This window comes from Lates calcarifer, linkage group LG18, assembly GCF_001640805.2.
Source record: "Lates calcarifer isolate ASB-BC8 linkage group LG18, TLL_Latcal_v3, whole genome shotgun sequence".
Lineage (NCBI taxonomy): Eukaryota > Metazoa > Chordata > Actinopteri > Centropomidae > Lates > Lates calcarifer.
The window spans coordinates 13,213,166-13,239,141 of record NC_066850.1 but is presented as its reverse complement, the minus strand read 5'-3'; the positions used below and the strand labels follow the sequence as shown (position 1 = coordinate 13,239,141).

The window sequence follows — 25,976 nt, the reverse complement described above, 5'->3', positions numbered from 1 at the left end:
TTTAATTATCGGTTCTATCAGGGATCATTTATGTGTTTATCTTACGGGGGTGAGCCACCTCACAGGTTGGTTATATTACCTGTTGACCTCAGCTCAGTGAGCTAAGACAATGTTTAATGCAGTGTTTTTTTCTGATATGAAAATGGATATTATTCAGCACATCTAACCTCAGCAGGCCCCTCTTCAGAAACTCATATCTGCAGATGTCAAAGCTGGCTCAAACGTTGTCCACAGTCTCATGACATGTTTAACACGAAGCACAGCACGCTGGTTAAGCTCATGGCAAACTGTTACTAACAGCTAAAATGAAAGCTTGTCTGTATGTAGTCTAACTGGTTAGTTTGTCACTAATCTCCAAATTTTGCAAATTGTTATAAACTTCACTCTCTTAAACCAGTAACAGTCTGAGCTGGACTGATAGGGGTCTGTATGGATAAAGATAAAATCCTAATGATACCCATCCCTACAGCTGGTTAGTGGCTTCGCCCTGACTTTAGGCAGATGAGATATTCACTGTTCAAATAACTTCATTATAACCCTTGTTTAAGCATAAATGATTTATATATGCACCCAATAACAGAACTTGCAAAAAAATGCTTTTGCTCAAAGCTCAAAGCTTGTAAACTCAAGTTAAAACTGAGTTTTATCTCCTTTTGGGAGGGGGTATCTGTGTGTGTGTGTGTGTGTTTGTGTTTGTGTTTGTGTTTGAGGGGGGAGGGGAAGAGGAGTTGATTGAGTCTGTGAGAAGCTGCCACAGAGAGGTTACAGTCAGGAGAGCCAAGAGCTGTCACAGATGATGAGCTCTGAAAAATATTATCACAGAAAATAATTAGCGTAAAAGCTTTTATTTTAAATTTTTACATCTCGGAAGTGTGAACTGTTACGCCAGCGTGTGCCCTGCGACCTGCGTTGACCCCGCGGTTGCCGGGGTCCCGCGGTCGCCGCTCCCCCGACGGGCGCCGGGTGCGAGGGCCCGTTCAACGCTGCTCGCAGCTTTAATTATTATTATTATTATTTTTTTTCTTCTTTTTCCGCCTCTTAGATCGGCTTTTTGAGGGCCTTAACATGCGTGAAAACTTACCAAAATTTGCAGACGCGTCAGGCACGGCGAAAAATTTAATAATTTAGGGGTCTTGAGCATGGGCGTGGTAAAATGGCCTCGGTAGCGCCACCTACATTTTTAAACGGAACAGCCCCTCAAGCCCGTTGCGCCTAAAAATCTGAAAATCTGCACACATATGTAACATCCCATGACGCACCAAAAAGTCTCTTGGAGCCATATTCTAAACCCAACAGAAAGTATTTTTATTTTGACCGGAAGGTGAAAAAATTGTGTGTTTTTGGCCATTTCCAGGGGTCGCTTGAACGCGAACTAGTCCTAGACGCATTATCCGATTGACTTCAAAACTTAATAGTATGTTCTTAAGACATAGACGATGTTAAATTGCGGCAGATTTTGAGTTTTTGTTGAAGGGCGTGGAAGTTATGGCCCCTCAAAGTTCGATTACTCGCCACGAAACAGGAAGTTGCTTTATTTTTGCTATATTTCGGCCATACTTTGTCCAAACTGCATCAAACTTTACAGGATTGTTAATGGTACCTATCTGCACACATCCATATGTCAATATTCATACAATTGTTGTAGCGCCACCTATTTATAGCAGGAAATGACATATTTTATAGTGTGATGTCCAGTTTCTAGACGGGTGACCAGATTCACTTCAAATGTTGTCAGCCCCTCCTTGAGGAATTTTTTGGAAGACTGGCTCCGAAAATTGTGAGTTTTGGTCGAAGCGTGTGCCGGTTCTGGCCCGTCAAAGTTCAGAAACCCAACTTCCTGTTTGAAACCTCAGATTTTGGGGTAACTTCCTGTTGCGACTCTCTACTTTATCCTATAGATGGAGCCATTGTATTACTCTTTGATGGGTTTTTGGAAGGGGGTCTCTGTGTGTGTGCGTCTGTGTGTGTGTGTGTGTGTGTGTGTGTGTGTGTGTGTTTGTGTTTGTGTTTGTGTTTGAGGGGGGAGGGGAAGAAGAGTTGATTGAGTCTGTGAGAAGCTGCCACAGAGAGGTTACAGTCAGGAGAGCCAAGAGCTGCTTTACACGCGGTATAAAAACTTCAGTTAAGATTTGAGCTGTCACTTGAGAAAGCATCATGCCAAAAACTAAGGAAATCACTGTAGACTTGAAGAATTGTCGATGCTTAGGAAGCAGGAGAAGGATATACAAAGTTATAACAGCATTTCCAAGCGTCAAGAACTCAAATGAGAAGCGTCACCGAGAAATTCAAGGAGAGCCACACTGTGCAGAACAAGCCTGGCAGAGGTAGGAAGCCAAAGATTTCAATGACCCTGGAAAGAAAACCAGTTAGAGACCTGTCTAAAGAACCCATAAATGCTGCCAAGACACTAGTGAATGACTTAGTTAAGTCTGAAATTGTAGTCTCAAAGAAGATTACATGAATTCATGTAATCTTACCATATGTCTCCCCTTGACCAAAGCTGAGCGTGGATTGATGCTGTCTTTACAGTTTGGTTTTGATCAGTTAGGAAATTTCACACGGGGTCAGCTGATTTTTTCGTCTTACTCAGTGTACGGCGACAGGAAAAGTTCACTAGGTCCTCCAGCGTCGAGGTGAACCAGCTGAATATAAGCCACTCAAGTTGACGACAAGTGCATTGAAAAGTAAAAGCTGCTGGCCTTTACCTTTTCTTTGTCAAAGCGCCTGTTTGGCCAGTAGTTAGTAAAGTAATATTTTCAGCGTTGTCCACAGTCTCATGACATGTTTAACAGGAAGCACAGCACGCTGGTTAAGCTCATGGCAAACTGTTACTAACAGCTAAAATGAAAGCTTGTCTGTATGTAGTCTAACTGGTTAGTTTGTCACTAATCTCCAAATTTTGCAAATTGCTATAAACTTCACTCTCTTAAACCAGTAACAGTCTGAGCTGGACTGATAGGGGTCTGTATGGATAAAGATAAAATCCTAATGATACCCATCCCTACAGCTGGTTAGTGGCTTCGCCCTGACTTTAGGCAGATGAGATATTCACTGTTCAAATAACTTCATTATAAGCCTTGTTTAAGCATAAATGATTTATATATGCACCCAATAACAGAACTTAAAAAAATGCTTTTGCTCAAAGCTCAAAGCTTTTAAACTCAAGTTAAAACTGAGTTTTATCTCCTTTTGGGAGGGGGTATTTCTCTGTGTGTTTGTGTGTGTGTGTGTGGGTGTGTTTGTGTTTGTGTTTGAGGGGGAGGGGAAGAGGAGTTGATTGAGTCTGTGAGAAGCTGCCACAGAGAGGTTACAGTCAAGAGAGCCAAGAGCTGTCACAGATGATGAGCTCTGAAAAATATTATCACAGAAAATAATTAGCGTAAAAGCTTTTATTTAAAATTTTAACATCTGGGAAGTGTGAACTGTTACGCCAGCGTGTGCCCTGCGACCTGCGTTGACCCCGCGGTTGCCGGGGTCCCGCGGTCGCCGCTCCCCCGACGGGCGCCGGGTGCGAGGGCCCGTTCAACGCTGCTCGCAGCTTTAATGATTTTTACATTCTGATTTCCAGTGTTTAATCAGTTGTTCATAAAATGTGTCTTTTCTGTTTTTGTTAATGCATATATTAAACTAAAATGAGTCTCAAGCCCAAGCTGTTTAAGCTTTATTTGTCATGACCAAAGAGTTTGGACTGTTTTCATTAGAAAAAAAATCAGTTTAGATGAGAAGTTCCTGAACTTTATCTGCATTTTGTTTGTAGTACAGGCAGTGTTGTTTTCACTTGAATAACATTTCAGTAGAAGTTAATGTTAAAGTTAATTTTGAATTGAGCATCTACTGAGTATGTATTAATTTCAATCAGTTATTGTAGTGTGAAGTCATGTGAATGTGATAAACTGCTCTGTAAAGATTCTTTTATTGACAGTAATGAGAAAATAAATCTCTTTGTTACCAAGATAACTGGTGTTAATTTTTGATGCTTTGATGGTTGAACAAGTAGGTCTGACGTGGATTTTAATGTAGTAAGTTAAGCTGAATTTTGGTTGTGAATTACCCTTTATTCTCTTTTAAATGACAACAGTTTTTACCATGGCCATTTGTACAGGGTGGGGGGTTAATGGTCAATGATTAATTATTAATAAGGGCCTGTGGGCTGATAACTGTGCAGCTGCTAACATTAGCTCACGTTGTTTCTAGATGCTCAGCTTGTTTTTAGGTTAGGATTCCCTCAGTGTTCATTGTTCAGGAGGTTTTTACTGGGACCTGAATTATCCACAGAGGCCTCATTGAATTTGGCAGTTTCATATTTAAAAATCTGTGTTTCTCTGCGACGCGGACACAGAACATTGAGAGCGACTGCTTGGTCAGTTTGTTTCTCTGATAACTGAAGATTCAGATGACAAAAATCCCTCATCTGGTTTAAGATTAGCGTTACAACATATAAGTGACGGTGACTTGAAACATTTAGAAAGTAGTTGGATAAAAATGTTTTAATGTCCAGCTGACAGCTGGCACCTATGTAAACTGTGGATTTATAGTACCGAAATGCTCACGTGACAGTAAATGACAGGAACAAATAACAAATAGCTTTGGTGACTTAAATGATTTCAGACGATATGTAGGTACAGCTCTGAAAAAGAATCTGATGGAAGCCAAGAAAGTAGCAATAACAACTGATGCAGGGACAGCTCTCATGTCAGATTTTTTTGGTCACTGTCACCTGCTGTTACATCAAGGGTGACGGGTAGATTTTGGTTTCTGTGCTTTAGACTCACTGCACAGATGAGACACACTGCTGAGAACTAGTTTGAGGTGCGTTGTTGATGAGTGGAGTTTGGGAGGTAAAGTTAGTGCATTTGTTCACTATAGTCCAAAAAACATGACTCCAAATGACAACATATTTTGGTTCGAGTGGAGGGCACATGTTAACGATGACGTCGTGACTAATCGACTTAAAATGGATTGATTAATCAACATTAAAAAGTAATGAAAATGCCCATCCCTAATTTGCAGACATGACCACTCTCACTGTCTCTGGCATGAAGCTTAGGTTCCTCATTTGACAGCTTCTACATGAGCACAGACCCAAATGTTTAGACCAGTTCACAAAAAAAGATAATATAAAACAAAACCATTCATGTCTATGATGAGAGGTGTACTTCCTCCTGTTTTAACAGAGACATGCTATCTTCAACTTAGGTCAAAAAGTCAAACTGTTAATGCACAGTGCACAGTGGAAACCACACAACGAGGGTTTATTACACGTAGGCTAAGGTTTCACTTCCCTCGTACATGTTTAACTGTGAGGTCTCATGATTTTCTCAGGGGATTACCACGTTCAGAGTTCTTTCACTGATGTACCTTCCTGCCTCTGTCACTTTGTCAGCCTTGTTAGGAGGTTGCATTTCCTGTAAAAGCCAAGGCAAACTTCATGTGCATTACATTTTTATGTTTGCATCCTTGTCTGAGGGGCAAGACTGGAACATGCAGAGTTAGCAGAGGCAGATATTGTGCATACTGTGTTACTGTGAGCAGCAGTTGCACTACTTATACAACAAATACAGTTTATATTTTGATACCTGTGTGAATTTGCATAGCTTCCTGCATTTAATAAAAGCTGCCTATATTGACCTCATGAAATTACCCTTAAAGCTAAATTTCTTTCAAAACACTCTGCCCACAGTTTTAGAGCTACCAAATGATTCTTTGTAGATAGATGCAGTTAATTTTCTTATAACTGTCATACTAAGTTTTAAAAATCACAAAGCCATCCACTGTGTTTATATTCCAGCTATTGTGTACAGTACAACCAACAACTGCATTAAAGTCTATGGAGCCAGTGTGTTTATAGCAAAAACACTGAATAGTGAGTGTCACTTTATGTGATTTATTAATGTCAAAATTTCACTTGAATCAGAAATCCAACATTTCTTTTACTTCACATGCTTAAAAAATAAGAATGAAAAAACAATTACATCTGACATTAGATTGCAATAGAAAAATCAAAAAAAAAATGTGAATTCTGTTATTTCTCAACAAAACTTAACTCAAAAGCCTGTTTTCTTGTTGTTTACAAACATTACTATGAATTAATCAATCCATCAGTCAGCTTTCATTCCATATTCATTTACATCCACATTTGAGAAGTGTAAACTGTAAGAGAAAGATAAAAAAGAACAAAATCTGTTTGTTTGTTTGTTTGTTTGTTTGGAGTTTACATTTGGAGCACATATTGAGTTATTAACACAATTCAGCTTGGAGAAAGTGATGTTTTACAATAATAAATTTACCAATGGAATAGAGGAAAAATAAGAAAATAAGACTAACAAAATTCATCAGACTTTTAAATTCAAAATATACAAATAATTACAGCAGATTCTGTACATTCTTAAGAGTTTTTACTTTCACATTTGCAGACTATACTTCATTAATATCTATCTCACATTTGTGATTTTTCTTTCAAATGAAGACCATTATGTTTACATTTTTTCAGGTGCATTGCTGCCACCAACTTTTTGTCAAGGGAATCATGCGACACCCAAGGCTGTCACATTCTTTTCTGTAATGTGTATTTCATTACCTCTGTGCATACATGGTGAGCTCATGCATTAACACAGTACAAGATACAAACAACAGTCAGCCACTGAAAATACCTGCAAGTATGAGTAATCTAATCATTGCTATTGACAGGACATATGATCAAGGGGGCAGAGTTTCTACCATTGTCATTGGTACAGGGACTAAAGAATGGGTAGAGTTTCTCAGTGAAGGAGCAGTCAGTAAAGGAATAAAGAAGATCTGCAGCATTTACATCATAGAAGGAGACAAGACCTTCCTCATAATCCACAAACACTCCCACTTTCTGAGGACGTGACTTCAACCTACAGACTGTAGGCTCATCAACAGCGACAAATTCTTTTCCATTCGACAGTGCTGTTGTCCAGAAGCCACACTCAGGGCTCAGTGTGATCTGTCCTTTCCTGTCAACAGACTCACTAGCTACTCCTAAAGTCCAGGCAGTCTTCCCTTTAACTTGAACCTCAAAGTAAAATCTTCCAGAGGAGAAACTCTGCTTTCCCAAGACATTAACACACCTGTGAAATCTTTGAGGTTTGTATGGAAGATTCTTCCTCACATCACCATGATGTACTTGTTTCCCATCACCAGACAGGATGAGACTGGGATGTGCTGTATCAGGATCCAGAGTCACCTCTACTGCAAACTGCTGGACACTCTTCAGCTCATCCTTCTTTCTTTCATAGTCTTCTTTCTGGTCACTGAGGTCTTGTGTCTCAAGGTTCAGTTGATGTTTGACAGGAGAAATAATCAGTGGGGCAGAGTTTCTACCATTGTCATTGGTACAGGGACTAAAGAATGGGTAGAGTTTCTCAGTGAAGGAGCAGTCAGTAAAGGAATAAAGAAGATCTGCAGCATTTACATCATAAAAGGAGACAAGACCTTCCTCATAATTGAGAAACAGCCCCACCACTTGAGGATGATTCTTCAGAGAGAGATGGACTGAGGGGTTATCAATTGCCTCATACTCATCTCTGTTCCTCAACCATAAAGTCCAGAAGCCGTTTTCTGGGCTCAGGGTGATTTGTCCTTTCCTGTCAACAGACTCATTAGCCACTCCTAAAGTCCAGGCAGTCTTCCCTTTAACCTGAACCTCAAAGTAAAATCTTCCAGAGGAGAAACTCTGCTTTCCCAAGACATTAACACACCTGTGAAATCTTTGAGGTTTGTATGGAAGATTCTTCCTCACATCACCATGATGTACTTGTTTCCCGTCACCAGACAGGATGAGATTAGGATGTGCTGTATCAGGATCCAGAGTCACCTCTACTGCAAACTGCTGGACACTCTTCAGCTCATCCTTCTTTCTTTCATAGTCTTCTTCCTGGTCACTGAGGTCTTGTGTCTCAAGGTTCAGTTGATGTTCACTCAGCTCATCCTTCATTCTGTTATATCCTTCTGTCAAAGCACTAAGTGTCTTGACGTCTGGAAAAAAGGCAAAGCACACATGGTCAGTCTTCCAGAGCAGTTGTTATAATGTGTTAACCTTTTAATTTAATTATTTTATGTAATTTTTATTTTTATAGAGAAACCTAAGAAATTGTCCTTAGGTTTAAGTGCTTAATTCAGATCTTTAAAACAAGTGTGTGTAACCTCAATAAATCATGACCTCTTGTCATGGTAGGGTTCACCTCCTAAGTGAGTTTCATCTGGGTGCTCTGACTCAAAAATCGGTTTGTTTTCTCAAAACAAATTTAGGAAAAAGAATTGCACTCTAGTGACAGCTATGTTGTAAGAACCAGCACAACCTTGTGCAGAATGTACAGACCTGGGGTCCCTCTTGAGCAAGGCTTGGGATAGCCCTGGACGCTGGGCCGATGTGGCCTTGGCATGCAGAACCCCAGCTTCATAAAATACTTTTGATTTGTGGAATTTTACCAGAAAGGTGGAAAGTGGACCTGCTTGCTATTAAGAGACTATTCTAAGCATTGTACAAGGAAAGTAAACTTTGATCTGTGAATGTGAGCCATTCAGTCCCTGTATAGGTACAACAATAATTGTGCTCACATTCTTTACTCCAAGTGTGGTCTTGGTGGACCCACTTTAGTTTGGCCTGGTTTGCTTTGTAATTGATTGGCTTAGCTTTTCATTTTACAGCCCATGATTGCAATTCTGGGCTGGATTTGTAGACCTCAGGATTGCATCACTTCCTAACTGATGTTGTAGGTTGCTTGTCTATGAGATTGAGATGAGTGCAAACCAAGATGCTGGAAAAAATCTTTTTATCTCTTCACAAGTGAGGAAGTTCAGGTATTTTGGGTTGTTATTTTCCAGAGAAGGTAAGATGCGGAGTGAGACTAACCTTTTGGTCTTAAGCTGGAGTTTTGCAAACGCTGAACCAGATCATTCCTGTTGAGCTTTTCTAAAACCTTCATGGTTACCTTCTGAGCTCCAGAATCCTGATATGTCTGCACTATTAAATCCACTGTGTCCCGCCTCTTTGCCTTCTCCAGCTGAGCCCGTTGGATACCTGGAAAGTTATCCTGCTCTAAGAACCACTTGAAATCCTTAAACTCTTCTTCTTTTAATTCCATTAGAGTTTTCCAGAGCTCCTCTTTAAGTTTCGCCATTATGGCTTCCTGCTAAGAATATGAGAAATTTGCAATCAGAGGGACATATTTAATTTTTTCTCCAGGACATGTATAAATGTGCATCAGCAAAGGGATCTCTTAAGTTTAGATATTTTAATTGTTTCAGTCTTTTTTTAAATAAACAATTCCAATGTTGCCTCAGGTTTTTATGAATTCAAGTAGGTAGGATCATGCTTTTAATGAAATGCTGCTGTCTACTTGAATTATAACAGAGTCTTGAATTATATGGGAGCAGAATTAAGCAGGCACAAACAATAAACTTTAATTCACATACCTGTACAGATGTTTATGAATGATCAATTCAAGCAAATGATAGCTCTATTAGATACTGAACTTCACCACAGTTATTCCTTGAGAAGTAAGTTATTCAGTACTATAAATGAAGTGTCCCTTAACAAGACACTGTTTAAAAGTCATGGGTTGCTCTTTTGCAATACTGTAACAATTTTTTTGTATATGTTTTGCATTTTTATATGACTTTGGTAAAAATGTCATGTCAATGGTCATAGTTACTTGTGGGATGGTTGGATGGTGTCTTTATATGTCATTATAGGGATTGTCTGTCCAACTTTCTGAAATTGACTGTCCAAGGTGGTGAGAGGATAGTCCTCACACTAGCTCTCTTTTTTAATTGAACTATTAACTATTTGCAATATTTTTGATGTGAATAACTATATGAATGCACTCAGTTTTTATATTGTTTAAAAAAAGTTGCTATGGTATTACTCCCCTGCCCATCCTTCATACCTGGGGTGCTTTGTTTGTAAGCTTCATATCAATACATTGTTTTTAGAAGCAGGGGCATTCAATTTTTTTCATATAGATTGAACATGTCTGGAAAATTGGCAGCAAAATTCACCAATGTAAGTAAAGGTCAGTATGTTGTCAATATTGTGAATCGAATGTCATTTACTGCACACATTTAATGGGGCTCTAAAAAAGCTTTCATTATTCCGACTAGAACTTGTACAAAGTAAACCAAAGCCAGTTGTTTTTCAAACCCTAACAAAGAATTTACTTTAATCGAACCATCAGAGAGCAGTTGCAAACAACACATTTTGTCCTTTCATTTGGATGACTTGTTGGGAAAAATGTATTGCTTATAATTTGTGTAACCAAGACAAGGACTTACTAGTGTGAGGCAGAGGAACTAGGCTATAAGTACACTGAGCTTAATGCAAGATAAAAAGACAAAGAGAAAGTCATGCAGAAAGAGAGAATTACAGAAACGTGCATATATACAGTACATCAATTATGGATATACAGACCTATAGTTTAAGAATCATTTCCGTATGTATTTTTTGGTAAGTCTCTTTGTTGTACACATTCATACTGTTAAAAATGGCCTGTGGGGCCAAATCGAAAGTAACATGGGATAGACTATGACTATCAGTAGCAAACTCAAACCATACCCTACTCTGCCCTGCAAGAGGCCAGGGACATATGTTAACATTTCTAACTCTTTAGAGGCTCCTTCAGAATTTTAGCATCAGTTTTGTTTGTGTAGTTCAGCATTGTGCTGAGAGCCATTCAAAACCCAAATAGTAGTATAGTATTGCCAATTTTCTCGGCTGAGTTGATGTCATATTATTTATTCTAGACTAACTAACTAACCACTGTAGCATTTTATTAAAAAAAAAAAAAAAAAAAAACTCACCAATTTGAATTCAGTCAAGATTATTCTGTCTGACAACTAGTGACCTTTAATGAAGTTATGATCCTCAGTCTGAGAGAGGTGGTTACTGTCGTTGCTTCAACTCTCTCTGCTAGACTTCCTGTAAAAGTGCAGTGAGTCTCCTCCTCCTACTTTGAAATGATTGCTTACTGTTACACACCACCACTTATCTTTTATAAAAATACACAGGCAGCCATTTGCCCACCGCTATTAACCATGGAGACTTGCAGCAATCACTAATTATCTGAATTGTCACATGTAAACAACACAAACACAAACTGTTAAAATTATAAATGATAACACAATGTAATATGTATAAATATAAATGCAAAATGCGTAGTACACATATTTGTAGTGCAAGACATTGCAGTAGGGAGTTAAGTTTTTATTTAATCAGTTCCTTTATGATAAATGTATCAAATATAAGGACCATCTTCAAAATATTCTACAGTAATTACTAACCTTCTGATGTTACCACCTCTGGACTTATTTTATAATATAATGCCAGTAATTCTTAGACTTCTTCTTCTTAACTAAGCTGGTCACTTTTTGAACTGAGTAACTTTAGCAGACAAAACTCCCTTGTCTAGTAACACATCAACCCATTATATATTGCTTCCTTATTGCAACAGCCTCTCTGTAAACAATTCCAGTTCTGGACACACAACAAGTTGAATTTTATAGTCAGATATTAACCAGCTGGTCTTGTATTTTAATGTCTGTGGATGAGTGATGATTTCATCAGGAAAAACATGATGGTGGAAACTTGGAGACCTGGGTTTGTCCTTATGTAGCCTCACGCCTTATCTCTGAAGTACTGTATCTGTTAAATAACTGTTGTGTGTCAATAAAACGGGAGGGAGGGTACTGTAGTTTTCAAAAGCTGCCACTAGATGGTAGTAAGGAGCCATATTTTACTGACAGTACTTTTAGTGACTATGCCATTATATTGATGCTACTTGATCTTTACTATACATTTTTATGTGAAATGTTAAAGGTTAAAATGACCACTGTGTAATTAGTGGTGAGTTGAGTGAGTTGTGTGTTTTTTTAAGAGGTTGAAATGCTAAGTGTATTATTCATTTCCTTTTCTTTTTATCAAATTTTATAGCTTAAGATAGATTGCAAATAAGTCATTTATTTTAAAATTATTATTTGATATAGTCCTCACTTATCTTAATTCTAATTCTTATTTTTTTTTACCTGCATCTCTGTTTTCCATGCCAATAAAGCCGTACTTTAATTGGAGCTTTTTTCCCACCCATATAATTAAGGGACATTACAGTATTTTTCTCATTTGAGATCCACTTCTGAGGACACAAAGTCCTGTCATTTTGTGATCATTGAGTTACTTTCTCATTATTTTATTCTGTGACAGTTGTTCTAAGATAAACTAACTAGATTCTGCACTTTATAAAAATACGCAGGTGAAGCATGAAACATAAATAGTACCCATAAAGAATACTGAGGCAAAAAATATCAATCATTTACTCCCAAAAACATGGAAAAGTAATACCCAGGCTCCAAAATACCAGCATTTACTTTAAGCCTCAGAGAAGTCTCTCAACCTCTATTTGAATAGTAAGGTCAAATTTGAACTGTCATCCAGCTAAAACAAGGCTTCAGGATAAAATGTTTTTATTTGGCAAGAGAGGTTCCCTAACTGCCGGTTTCAAGGCCCTCAGGCTCGAAACTTATTTTATTTGCTTATGCCTCAAATTAAGTATTAAGGAAAGAAAGAATGACATAAGGTAGGAAAGGAAAGGAGCAGGTGGAAGGAAAGAAATGGGGGACGTACCACGAGTGGCAGGAAACAGGTAGAGCAGGCTGGTCTGTTTACTAGCCTGAGGGAGTGTCTCCGTTTCTGTTCTCACTCTGTAGAAAGCTTGTGTCTGTCAAGGGCAGCGAGTCCTGAGTGAGAGAAGCAACAGGGGAGGAAACGAATAGAGAAAAACCATGGCTGTGAATAAATGCATCAAATACCTGCTCTTCTTCTTCAACCTTCTTTTCTGGGTGAGTCTGGAAAACAAAATGTTGTATTTTAATATTTCTTTTTACATCATTTTGAAATCCTCATCACTTTGACTTTACGGGTGATGTATTGGACAAGTATTACTATTCCAAACAAAAGTTCAGTCAGGTCATTTTTATAGATTATGTGCCATATTTGAATTATATTAGTCTTGTTTCTGAGAATTTCTGCAGGATTATTTTTCTTGTCAATTCAAACTGTTTGGATTTTGATACAAAACAAATTTGTTTGACAGTTTATGGGTGTGTCATTCTGGTCTTGGAAGCTGAGATATAGCTTTTAACTACAAAACTAGCAAATTATTATTATTTTTACTTTTTTTTACTATTATTTTTTACTTTTTTTCCAAATACTCTTGTTTTCTGTTTTTTGGACTTGAGTTTAACAGCTGTTGCATATGTTTAGTGTGGTATTTTATATTTACTCTTTTTTAAGTAGTTTTTCATCTGTTCCTGTTTTTTTGTTTACCATTTCTCAGTGTGTTTACTTCTCTATGATAACTTTATTTTCAGTTGCCACTCTGGTTTGACCTCTGTCTGTCTGTCTCCCAGTATCAGTAGTATAGAACAGGTTGTATCGGCTCTGTATTATCTTTCTGCCTCTCCCTCCACAAACAAACTCTTGCTTAGTTTCAGGGCGTGGCCCAACGTTCAGACTCGCATCATCACGTCTGCCATTCGCAGCCTTGTATCATTCCTCCACCCAGATTTTAAATGGTAGTAGAGGTTGCATTGTTTGACATAATCAGCAATCATTGCTCAATCCAAAGTGTCTGGGGTATTTCCTTAAAGCTCTCTAGTAGTCACTGTTGAAAGCTTGATACAGCCTGCTCTGACTACATTTCCTCATACTCTCTCCTGGGAGGTCACCCATTAAAAACCACATATTCATACATGCTGGTTAATCTGTAGCTTGACTCAGTTATTTTGGATTAAGTTCTTGCTCAACACAAACCTGATGCTATTTGTTGCACCTGTTGTCCAGGTGTGTTGTGTTGTGGGCGAGGCGGAGGGTGGGGACTGCATAGTTGTGACATCACAAAGTCATGGAAGTCCCAATGGCTCCTTTCGAGACATAGTTTCTGAATATGGGCTGAGTTTGTTTGTTTGTGGATTTAGGGTTTTGATATGTTCACAGTATTTATACAGCACCTAGACCTGCATGGTAATTAAGTTCTTGCTCAACACAAACCTGATGCTATTTGTTGTTTATGGTTTTATCACGAAAGGTGAAGGCGAGGCAATTCTATCTGCACAGCACATTTCATGACAGGTAAATTCAGTGTGTTTTGCATTAAAATATATGATTGCTGATAAGGTCAAATGCACTGCAACTCAAGAAAACACATGCAAAAAGATCAAACACGAGCAAATTAAGAAAACATTTTCATCAGTATTGTTTCTGTATTTGATCATGTTTTATGTATTTGCAGCATCTTCGTTGTCAAACTGAGAACGCAAAATGGTTTGATCAGTAAACAAGCTCATCAGCTACAGTGGCAAATGTCCTAAGAACCAATGTTAAGCCATAGAAACCCAATTTTTTTGTTTATATGCTTCAAAGACAAACAACTAAAAGTCATATCTAAATATCTGTGACTCTAAGAGTGTAAATCTTATAGGCAACTGATTTTCCTACAGTAAGTTCAGCTTCACTGATGTTCTTACTCTCCCTTCAAAAATTATGCTTTGGTCCATTCGGATCCACTCAGGTATTGAACATACAGACCTGATACAGACTTGAGACCTGATATAGAATAAGACTCTACCCAACTGATTGAAGACCTCTAGCTGGAAGGTTTACTTTTAAACCTGTAGTGTTTCTCCCTTCTTCCAGTGTTTACTTTACTTACAATTACAAATTTACAATAGACCAAACCTCCGTTAAAGCACTCAGGATCTCTGCAGCAGTAGCTTTACTTGGACAGGTATGTCCTACGGCTACTAGCTAACATTAGCTAATTGGATATTCTTGTGCAAATAATGTTTAAGAACCAGTTTGCTCTGTTTTGTATTTGTGTTACTATTACTGTATGTTTGGACATGTGAGACAAATGAGAGACATTTCAGTGGTTTTATCACTGCAATACAAAGGTGACTAAACAACACAACAACACAGATACTAAAGGTCCCATATTCATTTTATTTTTATGTGGGTTTTAAGCACCAAAAACCATCTCAGTGTAGTTTTACATCTCCTTTACACACTTGTCTTGACATGTCACTGTCTTGTGTTTACTGAATGACGCAGGAACAGGCCAACCACAGGTAACAGATTCTAGCTGAAAAATACATCAAAGTCAGACCAAAATGATCAGAAAAAATAAACTTTAGTCTATGGACTCTAATATTACTGTCACTGAAAAGGCTGTGCAGTGATATATTGGTTTCCTGACATCAGACAAAATGGCCTTTTGTCCAGGTGTGTTGTGTTGTGGGCGAGGCGGAGGGTGGGGACTGCATAGTTGTGACATCACAAAGTCATGGAAGTCCTGATGGCTCCTTTCGAGACATAGTTCCTGAATATGGGATGTTTCAGTATGGGATGGTTTGTGTGTTTGGGACCTTCAAGTTAGAATAGCTTTCACTGTTGTGGACTCTCCAGCTCTGTTGGGGTTTAAGGTGCTGCTGTGACAGGGTATTTAAAGGAATATTTTAGGGAAGTCTTGACGACAGCCGTGTCCAGAGGCATTATGTTTATCGGGTTGTCTGTCCCTTTGTCTGTCCTATTCTCCGGAACATGATGTCTTAGGAGCACCTTGGGGGAATTTCTTCAAATTTGATCAAAATGTTCACTTGGATTCAAGGATGAACTGGTTTGATTTTGGTGATCAGAAGTCACCTTGACCTCACAACACACATTTGGCCATAACCCAAGAATTATGAATCATGCTTTCCTTGGTTGACAGGTGTCTCGGCCAATTACAGTCAGCTGTGCTCTCAGATGATATAAAGGTCTTTTTGTATTTTGTGGCACCACCAAAGATCGAGATGAGTACTGAACTCCAGGCTTTAAAACATTCTCCACATTGTTTAAATATCCTGCATCACATCCTTCCTGTTGTTCTGCCAAACTGCAAGAGTCCACCTTGAGCTCTGCGTCCTGTTTAAAATAAACCAGTCAGCCCTGCTGCCTGCTGAGGTTATTTCAGTCCTTCTCTCATGTTCCCAGAAACCATGGTAAATCGATGCTAACTTGATTCAAACCACTCAGTGGACATGGTGGACATGATGTGTTTACCTAATAATGATGATGATGGTGAGGGTGGGGTCCTTATTTACTGTAAAGCCTATGTACTGTAGTTTTCTAACTTGTGGCCCTGCAGCATCTTTTAGTTGCTAAGTGATGCTTCTCATCCACAGAAAATCAAAGTGGAAATGAGCTCTGAAGTCAGAAAACCCAGACCTAAAAGACAGTGTATTTCATATTGTGAGTTTGGTTGTGTTAAACCCTTGATTGTACAGCAGTGGTGCAGATAAGATGTAACAGATCTCTTGGGTTTCTCATAATTTTTTCAGCCTGCAGTGGTTTCCATGGCTGATTGCTTTACAGACAAACATCTCATCAAACACAAGTGATTTTATCGTCTGTGAGAGAAGAGAAATAACCAATTATCTGCAGCTCGGTCTCTGTACATTAACGTCTGTTAGTGCTCATATCCTCCATGAATAATAGATAATCCGCTCAGGGACTATTTCTGCAGAGGAAAGAGATGAGCCAAACGGAAAGAAAGCAAACCACAGGTGCACAGTAACTACATACATGTAGTGGAAATATTTTCTATCTGAATCTAATACCTGTTGAACCAGACAGACCTCAACAAAAACCCAAAGACTGGTTTTGGCAGACTCGGTGGGCTCATGACTATACACACCCACCTGTTATTAGTTGTGTCACCACCGTAATTTTGTGGTAACTGTGTAATGACAGCGTCTTGTCTGTCTACTGGTCTAGTGGATTTGCAATGAATCCAGCAGAACAGTTTGTACATTATCTAAATCACACAGTGACTCACTACTACGGTGTTACTGTCTGTGAGTCACTGCTGAGGAATGAGCCGCCCCATCTCCGGTTTAACTCACAGTGAGCAGCAGTTCAGGTGAATGTCACAAAAGCAGTAATAGTAAATTACTGGATGTATAATCTAGTAAACCAATACAACTGACATAATTCTTGTCAACTGTAACTCCTGATCAAATACAATCCTGATTAACTGTAATCCTTATACTGCATAATCTTGATTCATTTATATCCCAATAAATAATAATCTTCATCAAATGTAATCCTGATTAATGGCAATCCTGATAAACTGTAAAACAACTAATTTAATCCAGATTAACTGTATATTTTATCAGCTGTATTCCTGTTTAATCGTAACCCTCATTATCTTGTTCAAATGTAAACCTGATCCACTAGATTCCCAGTTAAATTGAGTCTTGATTAACTTAATCAGTTTTAATCCCAATTAACTGTAATCCTAATTAATTTCAATACCATCACATGAAACTATAATTGATTAATCCCAAACAACTGTAGTCTTGATCAGTTACAATCCTGAGGAGCTGTTATTTTGATCAGCTGTAACTGAATGAATGTGGTTGTAATCCTAATTGGTGGGTTCAGTGAACTTTTAGAGCTGCCGTGCTGCTGCAAGCACAGACCTGTGACTGATATGTTGCTCTGCAGGTTTTCTCTTTTTCATGTTATCTGTGCCGCAGGTTTGAATCTCTCAGATTCAGATTTTCTATGTGATAACAAAGATCCACAACTATGTACATAAAGGCTTTTCATTTAATGTTTGTGCAACGCATTTTCTTCTCTGGTGTGACCTGCCTCTCATCCACCTTTAAAGGAAAACAGCAGCTTTGTGTGAATGCTTTTTTACCCCAGTGATGAAGCAACTGAAACAGTAGAAAAGTGGGAAATCACTCCTCCATGTCTCAGATTTATTCCTGTTTATGGCTTTTCACCCAGAGAAAATAAGGCCCAGATTCAAAAATACCAGAGTTATCCTTTGTCAAGAAACCCACTGTGAGCAGACTGAGGGAGGTGTTTTCCTCAGGTGATGTTACTACCAGCAGACTGTCTGTTTGTTGTTCAACTAATCTGAACTTTAGTTTTCCTCTCCTTGAAAGCTTAGTTTGAAAAGTCAAGTATTTCTCTATAACATAAATATCAGTTACTTCATGTCCAACAGTTTGGAAAGTTTATTGTTAGGTTGTGTTTGAGTACTGAGATTGAGGCCGCTCACCTAAGGTCGATGCTGATTAGTTAAAAACTTTGTCACACGTGGTTGCACTAGTTACACTGGTCAGGTGTGTGTGTCTGTGTGGAGCTGTGAATCTTAAGCAATAAAACCCTCAACATGCTGTTATTGATTCAGGCTTCCTGAACAAGGCAAGTGTATAAATAGGTTCAGGGTGTGGCAGGTTGACGTGTATGTGTGTTTATGCTGCACAGAGGTCATGTCTCCAACAGAGGTTTGTCACATCTGTTTCCGTTCATTCAGACAGGGAACGAATGATCCATCATTTTCTCTTTTAATGTAAACACAAAGTTTCCTTTAGTGTGTATTTATAGAATCGACTGTAACACAAGCTGTAAATGCAACAAAGTTGGAAAATGTTGACACAAGATTCAATCAAAGGTAATAGAGAAGTTAAGATTAGGGCAGCAATGATTAGATTTTTTTTTTTCATTATCTGCTGATTATTTTTTTATGAATCCATCAATTGTTTTGCCTATAAAATGTCAGAAAACAACATATATGTCTTTTAAAAAATCTAATTTGTATTATATGATGATAGTTATTTACAGCAACAGTGTGTAATTTTTGCTGAGCAACAGCGCCCGCTGCAGCCATGAGTGGTAAGAAATTCTGTTAGACTTGTTAAGCAGTTAAGTGTTTTTCAGTAACAGAAACAAAGCCTGTCAAGATCTTTTTTTAATATATTTTATTTTTGGGGCTTTTATCCTTTATTTGAGGAGGCCCACATGGTATGCGCCCTAACCATTCAGCTATGGGATGCCCCTGCCTGTCAAGCTCTTGACCAGAGTTCAGACTGCATAGTCTCACTTACTGATCTTGATATTTTCAGAGTTTCCTGGCTGGATATCAGAGATGAACGCTGGTTTTTAATGACTTCTAGGTCTTTTTAACTGATCTACAGTTCAGCATTACTCTTGAACTTGCTGGACCTGATTCCAGCAGTTGAATGTCACTCAGTTAGGGTATGGTCCATGTAGCATTTATTTCTGATTGCAAAAGGTCTTTTTTCAGAGCTCTCTGCCTTTTTTATGTGGCTACTCTGAGTGCTTCCAGATGAATATCACTGTATGGACATTTTATTTGTACATATAGAGGCAAAAATGCAATTTTTATTCTGTTTAAAATGAATATAAATTTTTCGGAGGAGTGTCTCTGTATCTTAGTATTTTGTCTTCATTTACATCCATTTAATCCACATTATGCTGTAATTAGCAGCTGTGTGGTTGACTCCATGGTAACGCTGTGGTCTGACTGGCCTCTGTTTCCTGCCTCTGTTGTCTGTCTCCGGCCTGCCGGTGGCTCAGACGATGAAATATTGATGCTAGATAATTACTGACAGCAGCGTGAGTGTGTGTGTTTGTGGTGGCTAATTGTATGAGTGTTGAATAATACATATCACTCATCAGTCCTGAACTCTGCCTGCAAAGAAGCTGGACACAAGTCTCTCCATGTAGTTCTCACGATCCAGTTTTCATCTCCACCCTGATGAGTTGAGTTGAATTAGTTACAGATTAAAGAAAAACTTGATCAGAAATTACAGGGAAAAGTTCTGCATTCAAAATCCTCCTAAAAGCACAACTCTGGAATTTGTGATGCATCAGTGTTTCAGGAGCATGGTACTGTTATAGCATCTCAAGTTATAGCTGGTTTTACTTTCATTTATGTTTAAGTTGTTTAGTCTACTGGTTCCCAACCAAATGCCCGGGTGCCTGCAAAGGTACATCAGATAAATCTGAAAGGTTGTGAGATGATTAGTTCTGATACACAAATCCATTTTCATTCATTGAGCGTTTCTATAACCTGATCTGTTTCTAAATCTGATTTTGTGGTTAAGTTTTCAAAGAAGATTTCTGTGACAGTGGGACTAAATTAGACCCTGTTTTTTTTGTAATTTGTAATGTAATGTAATAATTATTTCAAAATGTAAAATAAATATATCAAAAATACTAAAGTTAAAATCTGCAAAGTAACGAGTAGCTAAAACTGTCAAATAAATGCAGTGTGGCGAAAAGTACACATTTTTCCTCTGATGATTATTTGAGAAAGTAGCATAAAATGGAAATACAGTTAAGTATAGTACTTTAGTAAATGTTTTTACTTTTTCACCACTGGGAAATCTCAGAGAATCACAAATGATCTTATGTGCAGCAGAATCTGGTGTGACCTAGAAAATTTCAAGACAATAAAAACAGTGTTGTGTGTTGTAGAAACTTGCTTTTGAGCAGCAGCAGTGATCATTACAGACGCTGTAGACAACACCAGGGACTCAAGTGTGTGTGGCAGAAAGCTAACTGTGCGCAGTAGAACCTACAGTATCTGGTTTTCATATCCACCCTAACCACGTTGTGCAGTCTAGAGTTTCCTGGGCAGAGTAGAGCAGTGCACACTCATTTTTAAATGGAATTGGAAACTTTACCTTGGGTGTGGTAGAAACTATTAAGTGTGCACAAGTCATGTGCTCACAGCAAACTATCTATTCTGCAACTGTTCAGTTACATTTTATAAATTCTTTTAAGTGGGCATTTCCTCTCTTATCATAGTTTCCTGGTCGTGTTTCTATAACTTCTAAGATGGTGTCTTTTGATACTTTCACAGTTTCAGCCTTGCAGGTTTTCTCCACCAGATGTCATCTGATTTTCACCAGTAAACTCTTCAAGTGACATTTGTTGCACACTTTGTGATTTAAAATGAATCTCTCTCTCTCTCTCTCTCTCTCTCACTCTCACTCTCACTCTCACTCTCACTATACAGCTGAGTGGTTGCATCATCCTGGGCGTGGGCATCTACCTAAAAGTTAGCAAGGGTGGAAACCAGGTGAGAGTCTCAGTTTAATTCTACTCGTTGCTGGCACCATTTCCACACAAGCTGAGATTTGTTCCTCCTCTTCACCTCTTAAATCCAAGCTCTTCCAAAACTCTCTACAGTGGCACAGTTTCACTTTGTTTTGTGTTTACTTGCCCCCCTTCCCCACCTCCTCTTCCCATTTTCAGATCACCAATGAATCTCTTCCTGGCATTGACCTGATGATTGCCATTGGAGTGATCATCATGGTGCTCGGGTTCCTTGGCTGCTGTGGAGCCATCAGAGAGAACCGCTGTATGCTGCTGCTGGTGAGCATCAGATTATTATTATCTGATATTTCCTGTCTTAAATCATGACCAAAAAAAAAAAAGTTTTTTGTTAAAAGTCATTCAGCTTCAATGGTGTATTAGGGACACTGGAAATTTAAAAAGAAATTAGAGATCCTGGGGAGGTGGATAATATACCAGAATTTCAGAGATTAAAGTCATAAATGTCTGAGAAAAAACTGAATATTCTCTGAGATCAAAGTCAGAAATGTACAAGGAAAAGAGTTCAGAATTTGTGATTTTTTTTCTCACACATTTATGACTTTATAATCTCAGAGAATACTAAACTTTTGTCTTGTAAATTTAAAGAACTCTGATATCTAAAGCTGTGAAAATGTTCACACACAAATTCAACCCTCTTACTCCTCCTGTGTCCCCTCAGTTCTTCATCTTCCTACTTCTCATCTTCATCCTCCTGCTGGCGGCAGGCATCCTGGGAGCCGTTGACGAATCAAAGGTAAAACAGGAAGTAACTCTGTCCTCATGTCACCTGTCCATGCACTCAGCACTTTGTTGGGAGAATCAAATGTCATGCTGATCGCTGCTCTTTTTTGTTGCGTGTTTTAAAGGTGAACAACTGGGTGAAAGAACGTCTGAATGGTTTTACGCCGCTGTCAGCCCAACCACAGGCTGTGAGGGATGACCTGGAGAAACTGCAGCGTGAGGTAACACTAACACACACACACACACACGTTTACTCAAATCTCTTTTGGGAAAGTTAATTAGGCTCGCATTCATTTCCTGTAGATTTACCCAAACCCTTTCCACTGATCCAAATGTGCATTTTCCCAATTGGACACACTGACCGCACTTAACTGGTTTAGTCTGAAATTTTCCATGTGTTGTTGTATTTTCCTTTCAGCTGAAGTGTTGTGGTCTTTTGAATGGACCATCCGACTGGGAAAAGATCCCAGACTCCTGTCGCTGCAACAGCACCATAGCAGACTGCAAATCATCCGCAATCTACCAAGAGGTGAGACCAGAGCACGAGTGTAACTGAATTATGACTAGAGTACAGAAATTTTGATTTAACCCTTCTTCACAAAAACGTAGCTCTGGACTGGCCACAAAGACAAATGACAAATTAAAGGAAAAACCTGCATTGAGGTTCACTAGCACACTTTATGGTGGGTTTTACTTTCATTCATCACAACAGTATGGTACATCATTTACAGGATTTAAAGAAAGGTTCTAGGGTTCCTTTATGAGAATGTAGTGGTTACTGAGGAGGTTCTCAGGATCATTCAATATTTTTTGATGGTCAGTGGGAAGGTCGTAGAGGTTTTTCAGGTTGTTCCAGGGGTTGTTTAGAAGGTGTGAGTGGTCACTGATGAGGTTCTATGGACAGTTTTGGGAAGCTTTAGTAAACATTAAGAGATTTTTTGGGTCTTTTTACAGGTTGTAGTGGTCAGTGATGAGTTTTTGTGGGTCTTTTAGAGGTTCCAATGGTCATTGTGAAGGCTCTACATGTAGTTTTGGAAGTGATAGTGGTCAGTGACAAGGTTTTACAAATCCTTTAGATTTAGGTTTCTAGTGGACCTCTAGGAGATTTTCAGGGTCCTATAGGTGGTTAAATACCTTTGAGAGATATTTCACTGCTGATCACTGCTGAACATTAGATTGTCTCTTCAGGTAGTCATTGGTTTCAGTTACCTTATATGAAAACCAGCATACGGAGACTTAAAACTTACTACAGATTATATTACTGGAATCAGTCAAAAAGATTGCTGAAAAACACGCAAATCATAAAACTATGTGGTGTACAGTATAATGATGATGTTTTCTTGTCCTGCAGCCCTGCGCCACCAAAATCATCAGTCTGATGGAGAAAAACATGGAGATAGTGCTGGGGATTGCCTTCGCTATCGCCATCCTGCTAGTGAGTACACACCCAGTTTATTTCCCACTAGAAGCAACCATTTACACAAACATACAATATTCACATTTAAAATTTGGTTATTTTCTCGTGGTAGACCAGGCTCGTCAGAGAAATCACATACAAGGGGAATTTAGTTCTTTGCTAACAAGTGTAGACAGTGACTGAACATTGGGAACACTTTATAGTAAAAGATAACTCTGGTGTTTTTGGGCCTTATTTTCCCATGTGTTTGGGGTGTAAAGTGTGACTGATTATATTATGTGTTTTGCTCTCTCCACAGATTTTTGGCATGGTTTTCTCCATGATTCTCTACTGTCAGATTGGCAGGAAGGAGGCTGTCGGCACCACGAATAATCCCTGAGCCCCCACCCTCACTGCTTTGCAATGGCCAATCAGCAGTGCCCAAATGACCTGATGCAACATCAACCTAACTTCAGTGCTACTGTAATTTAACCTGTGCTCTTATTGTGAAGGAACATACTGATATTTTGGCTGAAATTTCATGTCATTAATACACAGACTGTTATGTACTGTATGGATCTCAGCGATGACAAAAATAGCCTACAGGTTAAATATATTGATATTTTGGACAAAGTTCAGAAGTGCTTAACGTGGAAAAGGTTCAGTGTATTTCTAATTTACTGAATCAAATGAGTTAAAAACAAGTGGATATTCCCCAATATCAGAGTGTTCCCTTCACTTTACAGAAAATCTGTGACCTGTGACTTCATGGACATTTTACAGACCACTCATCATGTCAAAATTATTATTCATTAATCATTAATTTTTCCATTCACATGAGGCCTCAAAGAACAAAATGTAGGAAAATATAAATCTTCATATTGTCTTGAGCTTATTAATGTGGAAGCCCATTAATTCCCAAAAATAAATCAATCAATAAATAAGAGGTTGCAAATATATATATATAAATATGTTAAATTCCTTTGACATAACTTTCCATCTCACATGAATGATTTATGCATAAGAACATATTCTCACATAATTACATCTCATAATTACAATATTCTTAATTTTTTCTTACAAACTCATAAATCTAGACTTTTCTTTTAAACCAAATTTGTATTAATATACAGTAGTTTCTCTATATGTTAATACTGTGTGTGGTTATCTCAAATATGCTTAATTTGACTTTATTAAGTACCAAGTCATAGCTTTGAGATACATGCCTTACTCATTATGTTCAATCATTTTTATTTTATTTCTTTATTTTTGGGGGTAAGAATGGGCTTCCAAGATTTATGTCCAAATACATACTGCTATAACTGTCTGTTGCAAGGTCTGCTGCCATTCTAATTTTTGTTTTTATTAGAAAATATTACAAAATAATCCTCAGGAAGTTGAATTGGTGTGCTCGTGCTGTTGTAAAGTAACTTCGTAAACCTTCCAGAAATACAAGCTGTAATAACAATACTGTTACTATAAAACACTAAGCCTTAAATCTGACACTGCTGCATAGATTCAGTATCTTACACCACATTGTTACAGAATATTATTCATTAACTTCTGATTGTTTTTATTTTAAAAATTATTTTTATTTTAAAAGTTTATAAATTGTAATCTTTTGGAGCAAAAGTTGATTTCTTTGCACTCTGAACCTTGTTGCTGTTTCTTTTTCTGTTTTGTTTTGTTTTTTGGTTGAATGCATTTAGGATGTTTTTGTTTTTGTGTACTTTTAATCACTTACTACTACTACTTACTATGGTATTTTCTAACCTGACAAAAATCTTTGGAAATGGTGCAGTATTGATCAAGAACAGACTATCCAGCCACCGTGAACAACTGCTGCAGTGTAAAACAATGAACCTTGTCCATGTCAATGTATGTCCACTTAAGTGCTTATTTTCATTTTAGTTGTTCTTAGTTTATGTCATTACCAGACTCCACTGACAAAAACAGTGATTTTACAGTGAAGAACACGGGCGCTGCTGGACTACCACTGCCTCCATCTGTTAGTTAGTTTGCAAGATGAAAATATAATGATATATATCAGCTGTTTTGTAGTGGCCAGGTACACCATTCTTGCTCAATACTGCACAGATTCTAAAGGTTGTTTTCCCAATCAATGATTTACACCTAAAAACATAACATAAGGCCCAGGTTCAAAAATACTGGAGTTACCCTTTAAGTATGGAAAATCAAGTGTAGTATTATACTGAAAGTTCTTTACTTGTCTTAATCGCCAAAGGCCACCATGGATATAAAAACTATAATAGATTATGATTGAAAAAGCTTATGAGTATCCCATTGCAAGAAGGGGCTTCCAAAAAAGTATAAAAGATACATATAAATGTCATTTACCTTTCATTGTTGTCTGTGGACCCCAACGACTCATCAGCAGGACCTCTGATGGACTCCAGACCACACTCAGGTCTGTGATCTGCATGCTGTGATGAAATACAACAGAGGATGTCGTTTGTTTGCTGTCTTGACATACTAAACCTGAGGTGTTCCCTGTGTGAGCATCTGCAGCCTGATGTTTATAATGGTTTTACCTCTGTTCCAGCTGTCTAAATACAATAAATGATAATGGGAAGCTCTGTCATGAGTGAAGTGGTTAAATATTGAGTTTCTGATAAATGCCAGGACTCAGTTTCCTTCCTCCTGCAAATAAAATCCAAACTGCTCTTTTATTACAGGAAGACAAACTGTCAAGTGCCAATGGATCCAATCTGTTAGTTTCCTCATTTTCAAGTTAAGTTTACTGTTAAATCTAACAAGTTTAAATTCTAATCTAATCTAGATTCAAAATGTCCATTTAACCTTGTGTTTTGTTCATATTGGCTTTACCAATAATTAACAAAAAACAAT

The 25,976-nt window shown here is 38.1% G+C and overlaps 2 protein-coding genes across 5 annotated transcripts in view; one reads left to right on the top strand and one right to left on the bottom strand.

Moving 5' to 3' along the window:
• LOC108895865 (E3 ubiquitin-protein ligase TRIM21) overlaps positions 1 to 10,979 on the bottom strand; it is a 20,122-nt gene extending 9,143 nt beyond the window's left edge. The window contains exons 1-3 of one of the 4 annotated variants that reach the window (XM_051077798.1): positions 10,822 to 10,977; positions 8,876 to 9,152; positions 7,031 to 7,998 (exon numbers count right to left, since the gene is read on the bottom strand). In XM_051077798.1, coding sequence (XP_050933755.1) covers positions 7,031 to 7,998; positions 8,876 to 9,143 — 1,236 coding nt within the window. In that variant the 5' untranslated portion in view covers positions 9,144 to 9,152; positions 10,822 to 10,977. Of the gene's footprint in view, positions 1 to 7,030; positions 7,999 to 8,875; positions 9,156 to 10,821 lie in introns of all 4 variants that reach the window. The other 3 variants (XM_051077797.1, XM_051077799.1, XM_051077800.1) reach the window with 3 other exon arrangements.
• Positions 10,980 to 12,687: 1,708 nt separating this feature from the next.
• LOC108895868 (tetraspanin-8) lies at positions 12,688 to 25,705 on the top strand. The gene is made up of 8 exons (XM_018694824.2): positions 12,688 to 12,852; positions 20,892 to 20,954; positions 21,131 to 21,250; positions 21,651 to 21,725; positions 21,838 to 21,933; positions 22,131 to 22,241; positions 23,064 to 23,147; positions 23,428 to 25,705. Exons 1-8 carry the CDS (start codon positions 12,796 to 12,798, stop codon positions 23,506 to 23,508), a joined length of 687 nt encoding a protein of 228 aa, XP_018550340.1. The 5' UTR covers positions 12,688 to 12,795; the 3' UTR covers positions 23,509 to 25,705.
• Positions 25,706 to 25,976: the final 271 nt, after the last annotated feature.

Bases quoted from the DNA above. Each gene is read 5' to 3' on its own strand.
- LOC108895868 (XM_018694824.2), top strand. From the start codon at position 12,796: ATGGCTGTGAATAAATGCATCAAATACCTGCTCTTCTTCTTCAACCTT. The intron at 21,726-21,837 runs GTAAAACAGGAA...CGTGTTTTAAAG, and splicing joins GAGCCGTTGACGAATCAAAG to GTGAACAACTGGGTGAAAGA. The intron at 22,242-23,063 runs GTGAGACCAGAG...CTTGTCCTGCAG, and splicing joins CATCCGCAATCTACCAAGAG to CCCTGCGCCACCAAAATCAT.